The following is a 21,095-nucleotide window of genomic DNA, read 5'->3' on the forward strand; positions in this document are numbered from 1 at the left end:
AGAAAAATACTGTTTATTCCACACAACTACATCCCCATTTTCCCCTCCCCACCCCTCACTCCAGCCCTCAGCAGGCTTTGCCCCATGTCAGGGAATAGTCAGAACCTCAGCGTCAGAGCCTGGCTTATGAGACAGGAAGCGAATCTAGGCATAGGAAGGTGATTGGGTTTCCAAGGACACAAAAACGTCAGGGACTCTCATTCCAAATTCAAGTGTGTTCCTCAGTCCATTTGGCCAAATTCTTTCCCGGGCCCCCGCTAGATAAAATGCTATGGATAGTGCAGGGTCACAGACCCCAGCTGACTCACCAGGCCATAGAAATTTTGGTCTTCTCTCATTTTAAAACAAAACAAACAATGCCACACACAGACAGTTAAATCACTTCTGCCCTTTCTCCTGCCTTTCCATGGCAAAGGAGCCACTAAGCTCTGGGTTATGTCCAGAAAGGTGCTTTCAAAACAAAATTCATATCGACACCCCTCAGAACCTGATGCTATCAGAAGCAAAACAGAAAACCCACCTCGGGTGGAAATGGCTGTTCCCCAAGGGCTCTACAGTGGGGGGGGGGGGGAGCTCGAGCAGAGACAGCAGGCCTGTGAGCTCTGCCTTGGGTACACTTCAGGGACACTCTGCACCCCGTGCCTGGGGACTTCAGCCTGCAAAAATTCTGCCCCTGGTATCCTTCCTCCGAAAGACCTACTCATCCTTCCCACAGAGGAGAAAATGGTGTCGTTCTAACCCAGCCCCGGGAAGACAGATTTAGACAAGGGAGGAGCTGAGAAAGCGTGGCCAGGCCTGATTTAGACCAGGACTTCATTATCTTCTTTTCACAGACCAGGACAGATGGTATTCTCCTGCATATCTACTGCCACGGACACACCCTGGATTATATGCTACTCCCAGGGCTCCAGCTGTGACCCACTTGTCTCTCTCAAAAAAAGAAAGCCTATCTGAACACAAGTGTTTGTGGGTGCAAGCCTACCTCTCTCATTTATTGACGTGTAAGTCACTGAATCCTTCACAGACGCCAGCACCCTGGGTCTTCTTACTGAAAACTTGTTTACGATGCCCGCCCGAGTGAGCCCCTCATCTCGTTGACACAGGCGGATAACCCTAAACTTGAACGTGAAGCCTCCCCCTTGGAGATGTATCCTCTCCCAGGAGGCTTGGGGCAGGCAGGGTGCCCGCCTGCTTCCTCGTTCCCACCACACTCTGGAAAGTTGGGGCAGTCCGAACGCACTGGGGCAGGAGTGTGTGCGTACGTAGGGGTTTTGGGGAAAATCTGACACACGACCGTCCTCTCACTGGCAGGGCCGCCAAGAGGGTGGCCACTCTGGCATTGTAGGGCCTGACAGGGACCAGCTGTAGGCAGGAAAGGGAACACCACAAGCCAGAGGAAGCTAGACCAGGAGGGGACTCTGTGCCGGTGACCAGTGGGGTAGGGCTGTGCCCTTGCCTGGCAGCCATTTTGTCAGGGTAGATCCTGTGAGGTGCCGTGGAGGGCAGCTGCTGATCTGCCTCTGTGACTTGTGGCCCTTGGACACGGTCTACACGGTGAGTCTAGGTTCACCTAAGCACACCTCTTAGTGCTCGCCCGACCTCCTGGAGTAACATACTGAGTTCCAGGGGCCGTCCAGCCACAGCGAGGCTGGGAAACTCACTGAGCAGCTTGGATGGGGTGCCCGTCTTCAGTGTGCCATTTTTGTCCTCTCTGTAGGCAAGACCCGTCCTGCTTCGGGGGTATTCTTGACTCAGAGGAGCTCCAGCAGGCAGGGGTGGGGAGGACTGTTTGCACAAACACATGGTGTAAGACTCCAGACAAAACAAGATTTCTCCTCCAGTATCCAAGGCTCAAAGTCACCAAGAAAATTAGAGTTAAGTCACCTTCCACAAGAGACTTTCTTGGGCTGCCATCCATTCTTCCTGGATGGTGGCCTTTTCCCCAGGGCCTTGCTGTCTGGTTTAGGGTTTTGTGTGCCCCTCTGACAAGGCCCAGCACTGGGTTAGGGGTGAGTGGGAGGACAAGAGAAAGAGAGAGTCAGCATTCCTTTCATTTCTCTTCGGGGTGCTGCGAGCTTGGGCAGTGGGATTTTCCAGACTGCCGGTTCTTTAACCCTCACTGTCTAGTGAGGGAGAGAGCCACAGGCAGAGTTTAGATTAAAATCTGGAAGGATGGGTTCATCTATTAAGTTCCCAACCTGCCGTAGACCCAGGTCAACTCCAGGACGGCCAGAGTTCAAAGCTGCTTCCTTCCAACCTGGGTCACAAATGAACAGGTTCTGCTTTAGTGCAATTTCCCCCCAAAGGAAGCAGGGATCACATGTTCTGGCCCCAGGGCTGCGAGAGCCTTCTGACCTCGAGGGCAAGGCAGACACTGAGCCTGACCTGCTGAGCAGCTCGTCACACTTTTCGGAACTGTGCCCCTTGGGTCCTTTCGGGGACAGGGTGCCTGCAGGCAAAGGGCGGGAGTTGAGGCTGTGGTTCCGCACGAGCTGCTACACCTGCGACACTTCCACAGAGGAGCACAGGGGAAGGGAGGGTGGAGAGAGAATGCCATCAAAGACAAGAGCTAAGGGTCAGTGGTACTTAGGGGCTGCCGCAGCCCTGCCCCAAAGACGGGGAGCTTCTGGTTCCCAACCAGAATTCACCCTTCGAAAACCACCTTCGCAAAGTGCTTCTTTAAGTGACACCACTTAATGGAAGGGTCCCTTGGCGTGACCGGCCCGGAGCCTGGAGCTCTCAGGTGGGCCCCCTCTGCCCTCCCCGTGATGTAAGCTACGTGGAGGAGAGGAGGGAGGCAGTGAACGCACATGCACACAGTGGAGTCTCACGACCCCAGGACAAGCGCAGCCGCACGTGGCAGAACGACAGGTGCCGTCACGGCAGTGGCTGCAGCCAGGGGCCAAGGGAAAAGTACAAAGTGCTGGAACACAGGGCTGGGGGCGGAGCCCTAAGGGATCTGAAAGACATTCAGCTTGCTGGTGTTCTTGAGCGTCTGGCGCCGATTGCAGAACCAGACGCGCACGACCTCCCGGTCGTAGTTGAGCTCCTTAGCAATCTCGGTGATCTCCTGGCCTGTGGGCAGCGGGTTCTTCTCGAAGTAGGCATTCAGAGCCTCTATGGCCTGGGGGGTGAAGGAGGTGCGACGTTTGCGTTTCTTGGAGGGCTCACCTCCCACGAACTCCATCAGGTTCTGCTGCCCTTCCTGGTTCCGGAGTTCGGCTTCATTCAGCCACTTTTCCAGCACTGGCTTCAGCTTCTGGGCACTCTTGGGTGTGATATCCAGCTTCTCAAACCTGTGGGTGACCCAAGCCCGGGAAGGGACAGTGAGAATGCCTTACTCCCCACCCTGGGGTGTGAGTACTCTCCACGAGGGGTTGCCCCTCTGAGGACTGGTGGGACCGTACTAAATGGTCCCCTCACCGCCCCCATCGAGACCACCCTGGCTCAGCCAAGCCCAGACCCCGCAGACTATCCCGTAAGCCAGGTCACAAAGCCTCAGTTCAGTGGCACAACGATAACAGTGCAGCTGCTGTCTGAACAACTCTTCTAAAACGTTCACACCCAAATGAGTGAGGTCCTTTGAGGAGTTATCTTAAGAGGACTTCAGAGATGGCACATGGATGTCACAAGTGCCATCTCCTCCGATTTCGTCTCACAGTAGTGACACTGAGTCAGACCGCTCTTCCTGGCCGAGCCCGGATGCGACTACAGAACTGCCAGCGTGACACCTGGTCTAGCGGTCACTCTTGTCTAATCTGGGAGCTGGCAGGCACCTTTCGGCCAACCCTGAGCCATGCACTCATTCCTGTTTGCAACGCTTTGCCCTCCTTTGATACTGGCGTCAGAACCAGTCTGAACGCCGCACATAGAAAAATCAGCTACATCGCTTTAAAGTCATGCCTTGGGAGGAGGGGGGATGGGAGCATAACAGCGGGGAGGGTGGGTTGCGGTGGACAGCTAAGTCAGAACGGAAGTTCCCACTTTTGTGACCAACGGCATAAGCTGTACCCTTTCCCTGTAGGGTTCCTGAATGGATTAGGGTCTTAGGTTCCCCCCAACGAAAGACCACATATATGCTCAGGATTGAAGAATAAACTTGAGAGGGCCCTCAGACGGACTGGATCAGCCTCTGGCCACTCTAGGTGTTCCCGTCTACCCTTGGAACAACCTTCCTGGTCTGGAAGGAGGCAGGAGCAAGAGAGAATATGGAAAGGAGCCATGCACCTGGGTCCCAATGAGTGCTTAGTGCCATCAAATGCCTGAGCCGGCCTTGACCTTGTCCAGAACAGCCTTACTCACCGGCAGATGGCTGACTGGCTGTAGGCTGGGCCTTCCGTTGCAGTCAGAGCCTGGCCCACCTGAGTCTGTGTGAGGCCCAGGGACAGCCGCCGGATCTTAAAGTTCTTGGCAAACTCCCGGATCTCTTCCAAGTTGATTCCGTCCTCATCCAGACTTGGGGTATGCGGCTCTAGGTCAGAGGAAGGGACCAGGGGTGAGTGTGTAAGACGGATGATAGCCCTCCTTATCTAGCTTATTGGCCTGGCCTGGTGAAGCAGTGAGGGATGAGGACATTTGACAAAAGGCCCATATACCCTTAACACCTTCACCACCCCTGTTCCCAAAGCAAACAAAACTTGAGGAAAAGGGGCCTGGACTAACCTGTCTGGAAGTAGGGGTCTCTTTTCTAGTTCTTCCAGCTCCGGTGGCTGACCCTCCCCCATTCTCCCCACTCCTGGCCCCAAGCAGAGCTGAGCCACCCACATTCCTCAAATGCTGGGTGAGAGACCAAGCGAGAGACAGCCCATGGATTGGCTTCTTGAGGAAGTGGCCTCCACTGTCATCATGCCTAGAATCCAGCTCAGCAGGAATGGGAATAAGAAAGCCAGTGCCTGGTAGCGGGCCTTTGCCCTTCCCCTTTGGACGCTAGAAAGTTTATTAAGGAGAGCAGCATCTAAAGGGGCTGGGGAATCCGAATACATGCCTCTCCTCCTCTCTACAACCTTTTTCAGGAGTCACTTACTGGATACCAACTGGCTGACAGTCGGGGTCTCAGAGCAGGTGATTGGAATGGGAGCAGAGGCAGATGGCTTGGCCGCCGGGGCTGGGCTGGTGATGACCACCGCTGGCTGCGGCACGGCTGGCGTGGGCTGGATGGGCTGGACCTGGGAGAAGAGAGCCAACGAGACGCTACTGCCCACCTGCCTGGCTCAGGGGGTGGGAGTCCCTGCACGGGCCACATGAAAATGGGCATGAAATCCTCACTCCCCCAGCACACTCCTACCCGTGCCCCATCACAAGGCAAGACTAGAAGCTACTTAATTACACCCACCCAACGACAGTGACCTCTGAAGTAAGGACAGCAACATGCCCCACCAAGTTGGAGCCTCGCAGCCACCCGTGACACAGGCAGGTCAGAGGCTCCGAAAGGTTCAGTACAGGTGTTCAAAGCCCAACAGGTGTCCACCCTTGAGATAACTGCTCTCAAATCTCTTCCCTCAGAACAGAAACCTATACTTGATTCTAGAGGCTCCCAGGCCCCAAATGTCCATTAACAGGGAACTGGCAAATGACTCTGGGGACCTTTTTACAAGGAGATTCTGTGCAGCTACTAAAAAGAATACAGTGGGGCGCCCGGGTGGTTTAGTCGGTTGAGTGTCCGTGATTTCAGCTCAGGTCATGATCTCAGGGTCCATGAGTTCGAGCCCCGCGTTGGGCTCTGTGCTGACAGCTCAGGGCCTGCAGCCTGCTTCAGATTCTTTGTCTCCCTCTCTCTCTGCTCTTCTCTGCTCACGCACTGTCTCTCTTTCTCACATATAAATAAATATTAAAAAAAAAAAGTACACAGTTAATCTCTTAATTAACCGACATGGAAGGAGCTCTGGGTCACAGTGCTAAGTGGAAGAAAAGATAAAGTGAAAACAATTTTTATAGAGTAACTCCTATAAAAAATACATGTGAATTTCCAGGAAAAACAAAATCTTGAGACATATAAAGCAAGTTGTCTACATCAGCTATCTCTGGGGGTGGACTTGTAAGAGATTTTTGCTTTTTTCCATTACACATAATATTGGAATTTTTATAAAAAGTGTGTGTCAGGGCGCCTGAGTGGTTCAGTCAGTTAAGTGTCCGACTTCGGCTCAGGTCGTGATCTCAAGGCCCGTGAGTTCAAGCCCCACGTCGGGCTCTGTGCTGACAGCTCAGAGCCTGGAGCCTGCCTCGGATTGTGTCTTCCTCTCTCTGCTCCTTTCCTGCTTATGCTGTTTCTCAGCCTCTCAAAAATAAATAAACATTAAAAAAAAATTTTTTTTAAGTGTGTATCATATTTGTCATCAGGAGAAACTATAAATATATCAAATCAGTATTTTTAGTATGAATTTTTAAAGTAAACTCAACCCACAGTGTGGGGCTAGAACTCAAAACCCCGAGATCAAGAGTCGCATGCTCGACTTACTGACTGAGCCAGCCAGGCAGCCCAGGATGATTGTTTTTAAAAGCTTCCTGAGGGGCGCCTGGGTGGCTCAGTCGGTGGAGCGTTTGGCTCTTGGTTTGGGCTTAGGTCATGGTCTCAAAGTTTCATGAGTTCAAGCCCCGCGGCCAGCTCCATGCTGGCAGTGTGGAGCCTGCTTGGGTTTCTCTCTCTCCCTCTCTCTCTCTTCCCCCTTCTCTCTGCCCCTCCCCCACACACACTGTCCCCGTCTCTCTCAAAATATATAAATAAATAAGTGTTAAATAATAACAATAAAAAAATAAAACAACTTCCTGGAAAGTGCACATTTCTCTAGGATGGGTCCTATTCCCTGGATTCTACCCTTTGGTAGCTCTCAAGCCCAGACCCTCTTCCTCCCCAGGGACTTAGCCTTAGTTCAGGGCTCCCGGTTTCTTGGTAGAACTGTTTCAGCTGCCTCCTAACAGGTGACAAGGACTCAAGTCTCGCCACAGTTCACTTCTTGGCTCCACCTGGATAACAGGTAATTTTTTTTATTTTTTTTTTTAACGTTTATTTATTTTTGAGACAGAGAGAGACAGAGCATGAACAGGGGAGGGGCAGAGAGAGAGAGGGAGACACAGAATCTGAAACGGGCTCCAGGCTCTGAGCTGTCAGCACAGAGCCCGACGCGGGGCTCGAACTCACAGATCGTGAGATCATGACCTGAGCCGAAGTCGGACGCTTAACCGACCGAGCCACCCAGGCGCCCCGGTAATTTTTTTTTGATACGCATCTAATTAGCCACTTCCCTTCCATGACTCTCTGCTCCATAATAACAGTGATAAAATAAAAGCACCGGTTTTTTCCAGTGCTCCCTGCGTACCAGAGTGTTACCTGTCTTACGCGTGATATATCCATTAACGTTCATAACCTTCTGAGGTTGGTACTCTGATAATCTCCATTTTACAGATGAGGCTAGGAGGTTATTCACAAAGCCTGGAAGCAGCATGCTGCATTTGAGAGCCAAGGCCTCAACCTCGCCCGAGAACTTGCTAGAAATGCAAATTCCGGAGCGCCACTCCAGAACTTCTGAACAAGAAACTCCAAGGGTGGGGGGACGTGTGTGCGTCGGGACTCTGCATTCCAGCTGTTCTGCAGGTGCTTCTGACACACAACTCTGGGAACCCCTGCTCTGACACCTTCTAATTCCTGCCATTACAGTAAACGGGGGGACCCACTCTCCCGCCCACTGCATCCCTTTAGATTAGTGCCGCGTCCCTTCTCTACGAAGCTTTGCTGAATTCCCCAGTCGGTCCAGAGCTCCCTTCTCGGGGTCCCTACAGCAGCTTGTCACGTCCCTGGCATAGTCTTTGTCACTCTGGCTTGCGACTGTCTCCAGCAGTGGGCCACCTAAGGCTAGGAAAGGCATCTTACTCGTCCCTGGATCTACAGCACCTGGAGTATAGCAGGCACTCAAAAACTGCTCCTGGAATGAACAAATAAGGGAATAATCAAAGCCACAGTGCAAGTGAAGGGGTGAGGCGGAGGGGATGCCGAGTCACCTCCCTGGGCTTTCCTGGCAATCGGTTCACCCTGGAGCCGATCAAGGCTCAGTTTGCTTTGACTACCTCCCTGGCCCTTTCAGCATGGCACTGGCCTCTGAGGGCACATACACTTGTTTCTGGGGTGGGGGGTGGGGGGGGAGTGCTCTGTCCCTGAACAGAGTATGTGGGGCCTTCTACTCTGGGATTTCCCCTCACTTTGGGGAGGTACTCTGTGTGCCAGGGGCTTCGGAAAATAGCCTTGTCCTGCCCTGCAGTCTTGAGGGAGGCACCCCCCCCACCCCTGCCCTCATCCCAGCCCAGCCCTTGTACCTCACTCTTAGCAGGGGACTCAGGCGTGCTTGCCTTCCGGACAGCCACGGGCGGAGGCAGGGGGCTGCTGGCCAGGGTCGCGATCACCTGGCCCTGGGCATTCAACAACAGCTGGGGTGTCACAGCCTGGACCTGCAGGCTTTGGGCTGGTGCTGGGGCTGCCACACTAGCCGAGTTCACTACCCATGGAAGTGCTCCAATAACCTGGAGGAAACAAGGCAGGGACCCCAGGTGTGAGGCCAGCGTCCAGTTCTACCCCCAACCCAAATCCCCACGTGGGCAGGGGAAGGGACCTCAACAAATCGTTGAACCCTTCCGACCTCAGTTCCCCTCATCGATAAAGCGGTTTCCTTTATTCTATCCCCGGAGCCGAGGTGCAGGAAGAATAGGTCTGCATGTGATTCACACAGCCCTGGATGTGAAGCCCTGCCCTGCCCTGCCCTGCCACATTTTATTGGGTGGCTTACTTTCTCTGAACCGCGGCCTTCTCCCCCTGGAAAAATGGGAATGAAAATCTCCACCTAACAGACCTGTACTCAACATGAGGTGAGATAATGTGAGAGACCACCTAACACAGAGCCTGGTCACAAAGTGGGTGCTCCACGAAGGAAAACCCCAGACTAGAGTGAGCACCTATAGGCTGGGGTGGAGGTGAGGCCCCTGCCCGGGGCTCAGCATCAGCAGAGAGCTGCCACACAAGAGATGAATGGCAGCGTGGCACCCTGTCCGGGTTTCTAGGACCCTCAGCCCAAGTCCCGCCCCCCAGACAGCCTCACCGCAGCCCTCAACCCTCAGCCCTGGCTTCGACCACTTGCCTGTCCCTGAGCGTTGGTGAGGATCTGACTGCTGATCCCTGGCATGCTGGGAATGGCGTTGGCAATGACCGGAGTGGTAGTGAGGGAGCCTAGGATCTGGGTCTGTCCCCCGAGGGAAGCAGCACTGATCTGTGGGTGGAGAAAGAGCCTTGCTCAGAGGCCACGGGGTGAGAAAGAGCCCAAGGCAGAGAGGAAAAGGCTGAGTGCTTTGGGGTGGGGAGATATGGATGCTGGGCAGGTGTGAATGTGGGCTGCAGGCCTATGTCCACCAGCTGAATAGCATCGAGGGCCAGGGGCTGCGGGGAAGGGGGAGGGGCACCACCACGGAAGAGTAACTCCGGCTAATCTTTCAGGCCAGGCCCAGGAGGACAGAAGGCCAGACTGGAGGGGCCGATGTGAATCTAGTCACATCCAACAGCTCCACTGCCCGAGCCGGGAGCCACACCGGACAGACATGGGCACGGGGCTGTGAGCCTCCAGCTCCACCTTAGTTACAGCTCACGAGTTTGCAATCCCCCGACATCATCCCACCCTCCAAGGCCAGTCCAGTGGTTCAGGTTCTGGAGAATTTGCCCAGCCCTCTTGGCGGAGATTGTCTGCTCTTGTCTGGGATGGATGGGCTGGCAGATGCAAGGAGAAGGCCTCAGAGGGAGCCATCTCTGCGGATGTGTTGGAAAAGAGCCGTTTTCGGGGGGCTGGTCCTCCACCTCCTTCCTCCCCTGTGGGAAGGGCCAGTTCCACCCTTGGCCCGAGATTCGGTCCATCCCTGGTCAGCCCTGGGTGAGGGCAGCAGCTTACAATTCCTGGACTCAGTGCGAAGCCTGCAGGCTGGACGGTGATCTGTGGGGGGGTGTCCACTGGCTTGGGGACGGGGGCAGTAGCGGTGGCAGCGGTGGGCTGCGGTAGAATGGCCGGCGTGGTCTGCAGCAGCGGCTGGGTCTGGAACAGCGTCTGGGGCTGGGCCGCTGGCCGGGGCTGCGTGGGCGAGGAGGCCTGTACCGGCGGGACAGCTTGTACGGGTGTCGGGAGAGCGGCGTTCAGCACGGCAGCTGCTACGGAGCAAGGCAGAGACAGAGGCGCTCAAATGCCTAGCCGCAGCCCAGAGCGGCTCCAATCCCAAGGGATCTGGCCCAAGAATGAGAGGGGGGTTGGGACAGCGGGGCAGAGGGGACAGGCAGCCGTGATTCCCTTGATCCTTGCAGGGGCAGCGCGTGGCAGCATCTCTCATCCCCCCCTCCCTCGGGCCTGCTGGAGACGCGTAGGTTCCAAAGCAGAAGCTGAATCTTCTTGCGGTGGTCCTTCTTAGGAGGCTGGTCGTGGGGCGAACTCTGGCGTGAGGGGGGGGAGGGGGGCAGTCTCGGTTGGCTGGAGTGAGAGAGGCCCGCTGGGCCGGCACGGTGTCATGGCCTAGAGTCCCAAGGTGGTGCAGCAGCTCTGTGGCTGGGTGCCTGGGACACCGGATCCGGACTCCAGGGCTGTTGCCCCGGTGGGCCGCGTGTTCTGAGTCCAGCATGGCAAGCACACGTGCAGGGACAGTAGTGTAGGGTGGTGGGGGGCCTGGTGCAGTCCTGGGGAGAGTTGCCGTTACCTTGCAGACCGGCTAAAGGTGGCTTGAAAATTCCCCCCGTAGGAGAAGCAGCTGTCAGTCCTGGGAGGGCAGCCACGGTTGCTGTAGGAATTGTCCACACGGCCAGCCCCTGCTGACCAGCCACTTGACCTGCAATACTGATGGGGATAAGAAGAGGTTGAGTAACTGCCCCTGCTGGAACCATAACTCCTGTCAGAACTGTGGCTAAGTTTTCCTGAGTCAAGACCTGCAAAAGCAAACAAGATTTCAAAAAGAAAAGAAAAAATAAAAAATCAACATTGACAGCGCAAACACCAGGTCTCTCAGACCCAGTTGAGCACAAACAAAGCATTCTGAGGGTGGTGGGGAAAAGGCCGGTGAGGGTGGGGAAGAGACCAGCCCTAGCCGGAGGCCTGACCCCGAGGGGGTGCCTGGACCAGACTATCCTGCCTTCAGAGAAGCTGCCTGAACCGGAGACGGGGCCTGGCCCCACTCACAGGACAGCAGAGGGTGTGCCGGCCTCCTCCACCACAGTCTGCTGCCTCCCAGGCCTTCCCTGGGCCCTGGCCCACCAATGCTTCGTGGCCGTCGGGAAGCAGGGGGCGGGGGCTGGTGGAACCAGGAGATCAAGGGCCTACAGAGGCTTCTGGGAAGCTCTGACGGAGGATACCCCGCTGGATGCCTTGCAGATCTGTGCGTGTAGCAAAAGGTCACAGGGAACTCAGCACAGCCGGGGACCCGGGAGGCAGCTTCTCGTGGTGCTGGGGCGGCCCCCTGGCTCTAAATGAGGACTCTGAACGATCCATTAACTCTTCCAGGCATCTCCTGGAGGGGCTAACAAGGCTATTCACTCATTTAGTCATTAGATAAACAGAGATGCCTGTGGCACGAAAGAGTTAACGTTATCTCTACAATCTTTGCTGGACCCAAGAATATTAGTTGGCAAAGACAGATCTAATCTTCCCAGTGGGCCTGATCTGGGGTAGGGGAGAGGCCAGGGGTGCCCAGGAAGGGATTCCCTCCTTCAAGCCACAGCCCCTTCCCTGTTCTGCCCTGAGAAATCCCCAGATCCCATGGCCACCCCACACTGGCTGCCCCATGCTTTGCTCCCGCCCAGGGCCCTCTGTTCAGCTCCCCGGGGGGCCCTTACCTGGGGGGCAGCTTGTACAGCCAGTGGTGTCAGGGTCTGCGATGCCTGAGGCTGGCTTGGGGCTTGGCTGAAGGTGGCAACCGCAGGGGCAGGGCTCGGAGGGATCCCCGGGAGAGACTTCACTTCATGTGGCATTGAGAGAAAGGACAAGGAGTGAGCCCGGTGTGAGTGGAGGGGTCACTGGAGTAGAACCTCTGGTTGCAGTTTGGAGTGCTAAATTCTCAGGCCTACATTGTTTTTCTGCATAACCCAAGGCCAATCACCAGCCTTCCCTGGCCCAGGAGGCAGCTTCCCAAATGCTACCGGTAGTGAGAATGGAAGGATGGGGGACCCTGTGCCAGACCTGAAAGGTGGGCTACCCTCTTCCCACATCTAGTTGAAGAAGATGCAGGCCTATGCACAGTTGCCTATCAAGTCTCCCATTTCCTGGCTCCATAGGACATGGTGACCTATCACATAATCAGTAAAGGGGCCCTAAGCAAACGTGTGTCAGGGAAGGAAGGAGCTAGAATTGATGGGAGCAACTTCCCTTGACTCATCCAGCAATTGAATCATTGTTACACCACCCGCAGGTGACTTTGTGGATGCAGGTGCTAGCCTGGGGAAGGGGCAAAGATTCCTGTTGGGTGAGGTCCTTGAAGTGACAGTCCCTGAAAACTGGACAGGTCTTTGCCACACTCCAGAACACAGGGGCATTCCAGGCCAGGCAGCTTTTCTCTGCCAGGGCCTGCGGTCCGAAGTCCAGCTGAGAAGCCTCACTGAGCTTCCAAAAGAACTTCTTTCCTGTGAAAGGGTGCTTTTCACCCAGCTGATAGCTTCCTCTTGCTACCTTGATTTAGTCCGGTATTGGAGAACCCCACCAGGAAACCTCTTCAAAGCCACACAACAATGAGGAGAAGGGTTATTATTTAATACACAGTAAAACTTGAAAAGGAATCTACATATTGGGTGATGGACGTTAGACCAGATTGGTGGCCTCTTAATATTGGCTGGGTGTAGATTTCCAGGCACTTATCTAAGCCTACTGAATTGGATGTCTGGGAATGGAGGTCAGTAACCTCTCCTCTCTCTCTTTTTCCTTTTAAACCCACTTGTGATACATCATGCAGCCAGAGGAGGAACCACGGAATTAGACAGCCTTTCCACCTTGCATTCCCAGCCCACATTTTCATCTGGAAAGGCAGTAACCTAACTCAGGACTATAAAGTTCACAGTATATAATGAAAAAAAAAAAAATCCAACTCTTTAAGGAATCAAAGAGAAAACAGGCAACAACAAAAGTCTTCTAAAATACAAACAGAAAACAAAACGGCAGGTTCATGTCCACTGTGGAAGGGAAATACAGGTCTAGCTACTGAAAAAAAAAATCAGAAAACATCACGATATTCTGAACCCACAAAAACTTAAAAAATATTTTGCTTGACAAAATGTTATGAAATATAAAAAAAAAAGCAAAGTGGGAAAATGGGAATGTGATAAACATGAATGAGAAAAGCTTATCATCTAAAGAAACGGAATGTTCATTTTATTAGGATTTATTTTCAAAGTAGGACTAAGGGTCCAAGGGTTTGCATACATTTAGGGCTTTTATCACTTCCTGCTAGAGTGCTTTTCAGAAAGACTGAACCAATTCACAGAACCATCAATAATGTGCCCATTTCTCCACAGTGCCACCCAACCTAGGTTTTATCACTGTTTATTTATTTTTCTGGCTTAACAGCCATGTGGTACCTTGTAGCCAATTACTGGTCCTCTCATTGATAGATTTTGTACTTTTCCAGGTGATAACTTCCTCCTAGGTACACAACTGATTTCTTTTCGAGAAAGGAATTTGAGGGGCGCCTGGGTGGCTCAGCCGGTTAGGCGTCCAACTCTTGATTTAGGCTCCGTCATGATCTCACGGTATGTGGGTTTGAGCCCCACCTCCGGTTCTGCATTGATAGCACAGAGCCTGCTTGGGCTTCTCGCTCTCGCTCTTGCTCTCTTTCTGTCCCTCCCCCATTCTCCCTCAAAAAATTAATTAATTTTTTAAAAAAGGAGTTTGAGGGGCGCCTGGGTGGCTCGGTCGGTTGCGCGTCCGACTTCCGCTCAGGTCATGATCTCTCAGTTTGTGAGTTTGAGCCCCGCGTTGGGCTCTGTGCTGACAGCTCAGAGCCTGGAACCTGCTTCAGATTCTGTGTCTCCCCCTCTCTGCCCCTCCCTCACTCAGGCTCAGTCTCTCTCTGTCTCTCAATAATAAATAGACGTTAAAATTTTTTTTAATAAAAAAAATTTTAAAAATACACACATGGACAAGGACTGGGTAGTAATTTAGAGTGATATAAATCACTAGATTTTTCTCATCCTGAAAGTTTCCCATTACTTAGTTTCATTTTAAGAGGAAACTGGTTTTTTTGTTTGTTTGTTTGTTTGTTTTTTTTTACTTTTTTAATGTTGATTCATTTTTGAGAGAGAGACAGAGCATAAGTGGGGGAGGACAGAGAGAGGATGACACAGAATCTGAAGCAGCCTCCAGGCTCTGAGCTGTCAGCACAGAGCCCGACGCGGGGCTCGAACTCGCGAGCAGTGAGATCATAACCCGAGCTGAAGTCATATGCTTAACCGACTGAGCCACCCAGGCGCCCAAGAGGAAACTCTTTTTAGCCTCTGCTCTGCAATAGCATTATCAAGAAAGGCTCCATCAAGGCCACAGTCTAAGTTGGCGGCTTCTTGGTAGGTACCATCAAAATACCTCCCTTACCTACCCGATGATCACTAAAATGCCTTTACAGAGAAGAGGACTTTCGTGAAGAGGCTTAAATGTACAAACCCCTGGAAGAAGATGCACAGTACCATAAACACTGATGCTAAGGTATAAATAGTTGACTTAGGATCCATTTCCGAGAGCAGGTTTGAACAAGAAACAGAATTAAGGCACCAGACGAAATGAGATATGGAAGATGGTTAAAAGAATAAAAAGGGAAATTGCCGACCCTGTGGGTAAACCTGGGAAATCTCCTGAATTTTCTGGAAAAGGGCCCCATCCCCACCATGGAAAGGAGTGGAAGATCGGTCAGACGTAGAATCCTGGTCTTTGCTGCCTGCTCTCTGGGGCGCTGCCCTGCGGAGCACGTGACACCCCACCCTGGTCTCAACATGGAGCAGAGCATTTCCAGGCTAGGGGAAAACGGTCAAGCCTCTTGCCGTTCCTTTATTCAAAAGGAGAAAAAATAACCTAGGTCACTAGGGTGCCAACTGAATCTGCGTGCTGATTTGCAGGCAGAGTGAGGGATGTGAGGTCTCACAGTTTTCTTATTAAGGAGTTGCTATTTCCCTAAAGCCTGTCTGTTCTCATTTGCTCTCTTGGCTCCTCTTCTTGGCCCACCCCCACCAGCCCAGATCTCCAATCCGGGGAAGGGAAGATAAGCAGAAGGCTAGGGGAGATGAATCGTGGAGTTCTGGGGGTACTAACTGGGGATCCCCAGGTTTCCAGCAAAAGACGTCTACTCTGAAAGGTGTCAATGAGGGAAGTCCATGAAAGGGTGCCCCACAACCAGACAGCCATGCCTGGCACCTCAGTCCCAGCCTCTAGAACAGCCCTGGCTGTCTCGCAGCTATACTGCAGGGTAATTAGGAGAGATGGTGTGGGTGGATCGTCCCTATCCATTCCCCTTACCGGGGAATCAAGCTCTTGCCCAAAAGTCGTCTCTGGAGACAGCATGAATAAGACACCAGGCTTGACTCACGCCAGCCCAGCTAGGAGTAAGGAGCTGGGATTCTGCAAGGTCCTACCTAACCTACATCTTTAGTGTGGGGTAGGTAACATGCCCTCCTGTCCCCAGCCGCTGGAACCTCCCAGATTCACCACAGAAGGTACTGGGTTAGAAAGGCTGTCGGGATCCTGAAGGTCTAGTCCTTTCTGCACTCAGCCTTTCTGGCTTGGACGTACAGCCCTCTCGGAGGTTAATTCAATCCCCTCAACTGAGCCCAGCTGCTCTCCTCCCACCTCACCCGGACCCATCCCAGTTTAGATGTGGAAGTGAATGAAACCAGAACTAAAGTTCCAGGGACATGGAGGGCAGGACGGCCCTAGCAGCTGAGCAGAAGTACAGCTGTGGCCAGAGGTCGTCCAGTGGACCGGAAGACAAGACCCCGAGGCCACCCTGGCCCTAGGGACTCACGCTGGCTCTCCAAGGAGCCAGAAAGAGGGACTCGGGTGGACCAATGCCAAATGGGAGCAATGGCCTCGTACCAGTTGCCTCTGCAGAGGAGTCTGGGTTGTCTGGCCCAGCTTCACCAGCGGGTTCACTGGCTTCGGCCGGGCCTCTGCTCTGGGAGCCCTCGGCAGCGACACCCTCCAGTCCTTTGCCCTCCTCCTCAGCAGAGATCTGGGCATCCACTCCAACTTCCAGCACGCGGATGGTCTCGTGGCCTGACATCACGATGACCTGAAAACACAGGACAGGGGACGTTGCTGGTGGGGAGTGGCCAGTAGGCTTCTGGCTGGGGGAGAGAGGAGAGGGCACTTGGAGATGCAGACCGCTTGCCTGAGGGCTGTGTGCTGTGACAATTCCACAGCCTGGGGCAGGCTGCAGCTCCCCAACCCCAGGAAAGAAACTGGGGCCTGGTGACACGGGAAGGGCTTGACACACGCTAGTAAAAGCCCCACAGAGCCAAACCACTTGGAGATATTTCTATTTGCTCCCCGTCCTGGACTCAGTTCAGGGAGTGGTTAAGTGGCCTATCCCACAGCCCTGCAAGGGCGTCCTCTTAGCTGCTAGGATACTGGAGGCCCCTAACTAACACAGCATCCAGCCTTAGGCTGGGCCAAGAAGCAGATCCCTCTTCACTTCTCTTGAAACCTTACAGGAGTTTCCTCAAAGACAAAGGGATGGACATGAATGCTCCACAATGCTGAGTAACTTTTTAGGCTCATGATTCCAAAACTCTGGGGTACAGGCCAAGGTTTCCAGGCAAGCTAACTTCCTGAAATGCAGGTCAGGAATACTGAAGAAGCAGCCACTGGCCCCACCTCCCGGGACTGGAGCCCCACCTCTCCAACTGGAGCCCCACCTCCCAAGACTAAAGCCCCACCTCTCTGGACTGGAGCCCCACCTCTCCAACTGGAGCCCCACCTCTCCGACTGGAGCCCCACCTCCCAAGACTGAAGCCCCACCTCTCCGGACTGGAGCCCCACCTCCCAAGACTAAAGCCCCACCTCTCCGACTGGAGCCCCACCTCCCAAGACTAAAGCCCCACCTCTCCGGACTGGAGCCCCACCTCCCCAGACTGGAGCCTTGCACCCAGTAGAGCGGTGGGGCCAGCCCTGCCATCTGCAGGCATGCTCCGACCTCGAGGGGGCCTTCCATGTCCTCAGAACACTTGGTCTTCTTCCCCTGCTCAAACAGCCAGCCCTCAGCTCTTCACCTCCAGCACTGGCATGCTTTGAATTAGACCAATCAAGAATCAGGGACACGCTGTATGTTCAAAATCTGTGTCGAGCCTCCCCTGCACTTGGCCTGTACCCGAAGGCACTCCCACAACACAGTCCTCAAAATTGAACCCAGCCAGAGATTGCTGGAAAAAGTGACAATGTGACCTCTCAGGGGAGTATGAGTGAAATACACCTCCAAAAGCAGTTCCTTTTCAGATTTAAATTTGATATGAGGGACTTCAGTCCAATTACCTTTTAAGAAATGTTAACCTTTTTTTTTCCTTAAAAAAATTATGTAATGAATGTTCACTGCAAAAAATTATAAAATATATTTAGGAAAAAACAGAGTAAATTACCTGATGTCCAAATCTTTTCCTTATGTAAACTTATACATATTTGTATATATATTTAAACTTTTTATTATTTTTTTAAGTAAACTCTACCCCCAATGTGGGGCTTGAACTCATGACCCTGATATCAAGTGTCACATGCTCTACTAAGTCAGCTAGGCATCCCATACAATTTTTTATATTTTAATTTCACTTCTTTTTTTAAGTTTATTTGAGAGAGAGAGAGAGCATGAATAGGGTAGGGGCTGAGAGAGAGAGGGAGAGAGAGAAACCGAGGCAGGCTCTGCACTGTCAGCACAGAGCCCAACAAGGGGCTTGATCCCATGAACTTCGAGATCATGACCTGAGCCAGAACCAAGAGTCAACTGCTGAACCGACTAAGCCACTCAGGTGCCCCTAAGCTGTGACTTTAAAAAGTGAAATTAAGGGGTGTCTGGGTGGCTCAGTCGGTTAAGTATCTGACTCTTGATTTCAGGTCAGGTCATGATCTCGTGGTTTGTGAGTTCGAGCCCCAAGTCAGGGTGTCTGTGCTGATGGCATGGAGCCTGCTTGGGATTCATTCTCTCTCTCTCTCTCTCTCTCTCTCTTTCTCTCTCACTCTCTCTCTCTCTCTCTGCCCCTCCCTTGCTTGGGCATGCATGCCCGTGCACCTCTGTTCTCTCTCTCTCTCTAAAAATAAATAAGATAAACTTAAAATAAATAAATAAATAATGAAGTCACAGCTTAAATCCCCGATCTCAGCCCCTGAGAAATCCTAGCTGGTAACTACATCTGGATGGGTGAAATCGCATGAATTTTGGTGAAGAAACAGATACTGACAGGCTCTGTGGAGTGTTCCTCCTGGCCACGCCCCAGGGTCCATCACCCTCACTCCCCCACCTCTTCCTGCCCCAGAACATACCTGCTCATTGACGGTCAGTGATGACTCTGGCCCGGCTCCAGGATCCATGGTCACTTAGGGTGGGGTGGGGGCCGGCCCACACCTAGCACAGCCTGTGGGATGACATGGGATGGGAAAAGCAAAGGCTGATGTGACACAGTAATACAATTTCTATACCATCTTGGAGAGTCAGGAGTAGAATGGTAGGAAGGGAAAAAAATCTAAATTCTCCCAAGTATCCGTAAAAGTAAAGGAAACAGGATTCAAAGGACCTGAAAACGGAAGTGTCTTGCTTCCTACAGCACCCCAAGAGATCCTACACTCAGGAAGAACCAGGGTGACAAGAGGAAAGAGAGGGCCAGGCATCCGTCCCTGGGCGTTCCCCAGTCTGCAGGGAGAGAGCAGACCCAGCAGAACCCAAGCTGACTTTGACCCAGACATTCAGAGCCTCCAGAGCCTCAGACACAGGAAAGGAGCACTCTGGCTATCAGAGGGCTTCTCAGGGGAGGAGTCTGAACAGACTTCCTGGAAGAGATGGTAAAGACCCGAATAAATTGAAACAGTAGTCCCAAATCTGAATGTGCGTGATCACCACTTGGAGCGCTTATTAAAAATGCAGACCCCAGGGGTGCCTGGGTGGCTCAGTTGGTTGGGCGACTGACTTCGGCTCAGGTCATGATCTCGCAGTTTGTGAGTTTGAGCCCCACATCGGGCTCTGTGCTGACAGCTCAGATCCTGGAGCCTACTTCAAATTCTATGTCTCCCCCTCTCTCTACCCCTCCCCTGCTCACGCTCTGTGTCTCTCTGTCTCTCAATAATAAATAAACATTTAAAAAATAAATAAATAAAAATGCAGACCCCAGATTCCCCTGAGAGTCTGATTCAGCCGACGGGTCCCACAGAAGCAGCTCTTAAGTGATTCTGTGGCAGTGGCCTAAGGACCATCCTGGCCTTTAACACGGGAGCCAGGACAACATCCCAGATGGCTCATGTCATGATCTCCCTGCCAAATGCAGGGAGAGGGAGTGGGAGGAGCCCTCATGAAGAACAGATTCACAGACCATAGAGTCGTAAGAAATAAAGGTATAAAGCGGACAAATAGGTTTAGATACTTATACAGAAAAGAAGGCAATTAACATTTACGTTGAGCGCCTATAAGTGCTAAGTATTTCTATAACACTTACTCAAGCTCATTACTCATGCCCACTGGGGGATGGGAGAATTACCACCACCATGGTCCAGATGAGGGACCTAAGCTCAGAGAAATGCGCTAGCTTCCCCCTCTTTCGACTTCCTCCTCCTCTTTCAACCCTGGGTTGGCTGACAGGTTCTCCTTCTTCGGTTATTTTATTGATTGAGGTAAAATCCACGTAACATAAAATTCACCATTTTAACCATTTTAAAGCGCAAAACTCCGCGGAATTGAATGCATTTATAATGTTGTGCAACCACCACCACTGTTTAGTTCCAGAACATTTTCATCATCCCCAAAGGGAACCCCATACCCATTAGCAATTCCTCCCTTTCTCTGCCACCACCGGCCCCTGGCAGCCGCCAGTCGGCCTTTTCTTTATGGATGTGTCTATTCTCCATATTTCATAAAAACAGATGCATACAGTAAGTGGCCTTTGTGTCTGGCTTCTTTTAGCAAAACGTTGTCAAGGCACGCATCAGGACTTTGATCCTTTTTATAGCTATGGAATAATGAATAATATCGGGTGGGCTTTCTCTCTGGGGAGGGCTGAGAGAGAGGCAAACTGAGGTTCCATTTCCAAGATGGAAAGCTCATCACACTCAGCTGTGACTCGACCAGCCCTCCACAGGTGTGTGCCAATCCACCACCTCCCCACACAAGCGGTTCAAGAAAAAACCCTGTATGGGGCGCCTGGGTGGCTCAGTCGGTTAAGCATCCGACTTGGGCTCAGGTCATGATCTCACGGTTCGTGGGTTCGAGCCCCATGTTGGGGTCTGTGCTGACAGCTCGGAGCCCAGAGCCTGTTTCAGATTCTGTGTCTCCCTCTCTCTGCCCCTCCCCTGCTCATGCTCTGTCTCTCCCTGTCTCAAAAATAAACATTAAAAAAAAAAAGATGGGGCGCCTGGGTGGCTCAGTCGGTTAAGCATCCAACTTCGGCTCATGTCATAATCTCTCGGTCCGTGAGTTCGAGCCCCGCGTCGGGCTCTGTGCTGACAGCTCAGAGCCTAGAGCCTGTTTCAGATTCTGTGTCTCCCTCTCTCTGCCCCTCCCCTGCTCATGCTCTGTCTCTCCCTGTCTCAAAAATAAATAAAACGTTAAAAAAATTTTTTTTTAATAAAAATAAAAAAATAAAAAACCCTGTAAGTGCAACACTTAGACAATGACTGAGGAACGGAAGATTTTCATGTAATCCCTGTTACAGCATGGTAAAACACCTCAAAGCAGAGAATGAAGAAAACTATCGAACCTTTTCAAAGAAACCGGCATCTTCTCCAGAAGAAAACTGTTTGGAATCTCAGAACTTTTTTTTTTTTTTTTTTGGAAGGTTACTTATTTATTAATCTCTACACCCAACACAGGGCTTGAACGCATGACCTCAAGACCAAGAGTCACGCGCACTACTGACGGAGCCCGCCAGGTGG

At 52.4% G+C, this 21,095-nt stretch overlaps 1 protein-coding gene across 1 annotated transcript; it reads right to left on the reverse strand.

The window, feature by feature from the left end:
- Positions 1-20,498, reverse strand: POU6F1 (POU class 6 homeobox 1). The gene is made up of 10 exons (XM_049625485.1): positions 18,501-20,498; positions 16,068-16,263; positions 11,837-11,958; positions 10,708-10,933; positions 9,918-10,171; positions 9,120-9,248; positions 8,305-8,508; positions 5,024-5,165; positions 4,303-4,471; positions 1-3,296 (listed from the first exon to the last, which is right to left on the reverse strand). Exons 1-10 carry the CDS (start codon positions 18,546-18,548, stop codon positions 2,951-2,953), a joined length of 1,836 nt encoding a protein of 611 aa, XP_049481442.1. The 5' UTR covers positions 18,549-20,498; the 3' UTR covers positions 1-2,950.
- Positions 20,499-21,095: the final 597 nt, after the last annotated feature.

Source organism: Panthera uncia, chromosome B4 (assembly GCF_023721935.1).
Source record: "Panthera uncia isolate 11264 chromosome B4, Puncia_PCG_1.0, whole genome shotgun sequence".
Taxonomy (NCBI): Eukaryota; Metazoa; Chordata; class Mammalia; order Carnivora; family Felidae; genus Panthera; species Panthera uncia.

Bases quoted from the DNA above. Each gene is read 5' to 3' on its own strand.
- POU6F1 (XM_049625485.1), bottom strand. From the start codon at position 18,548: ATGGATCCTGGAGCCGGGCCAGAGTCATCACTGACCGTCAATGAGCAG. The intron at 9,249-9,917 runs GTAAGCTGCTGC...CTCCACCCACAG, and splicing joins TCGCACTGAGTCCAGGAATT to ATCAGTGCTGCTTCCCTCGG. The intron at 5,166-8,304 runs GTACAAGGGCTG...CTCTTCTCCCAG, and splicing joins AGTCCCCTGCTAAGAGTGAG to GTCCAGCCCATCCAGCCCAC.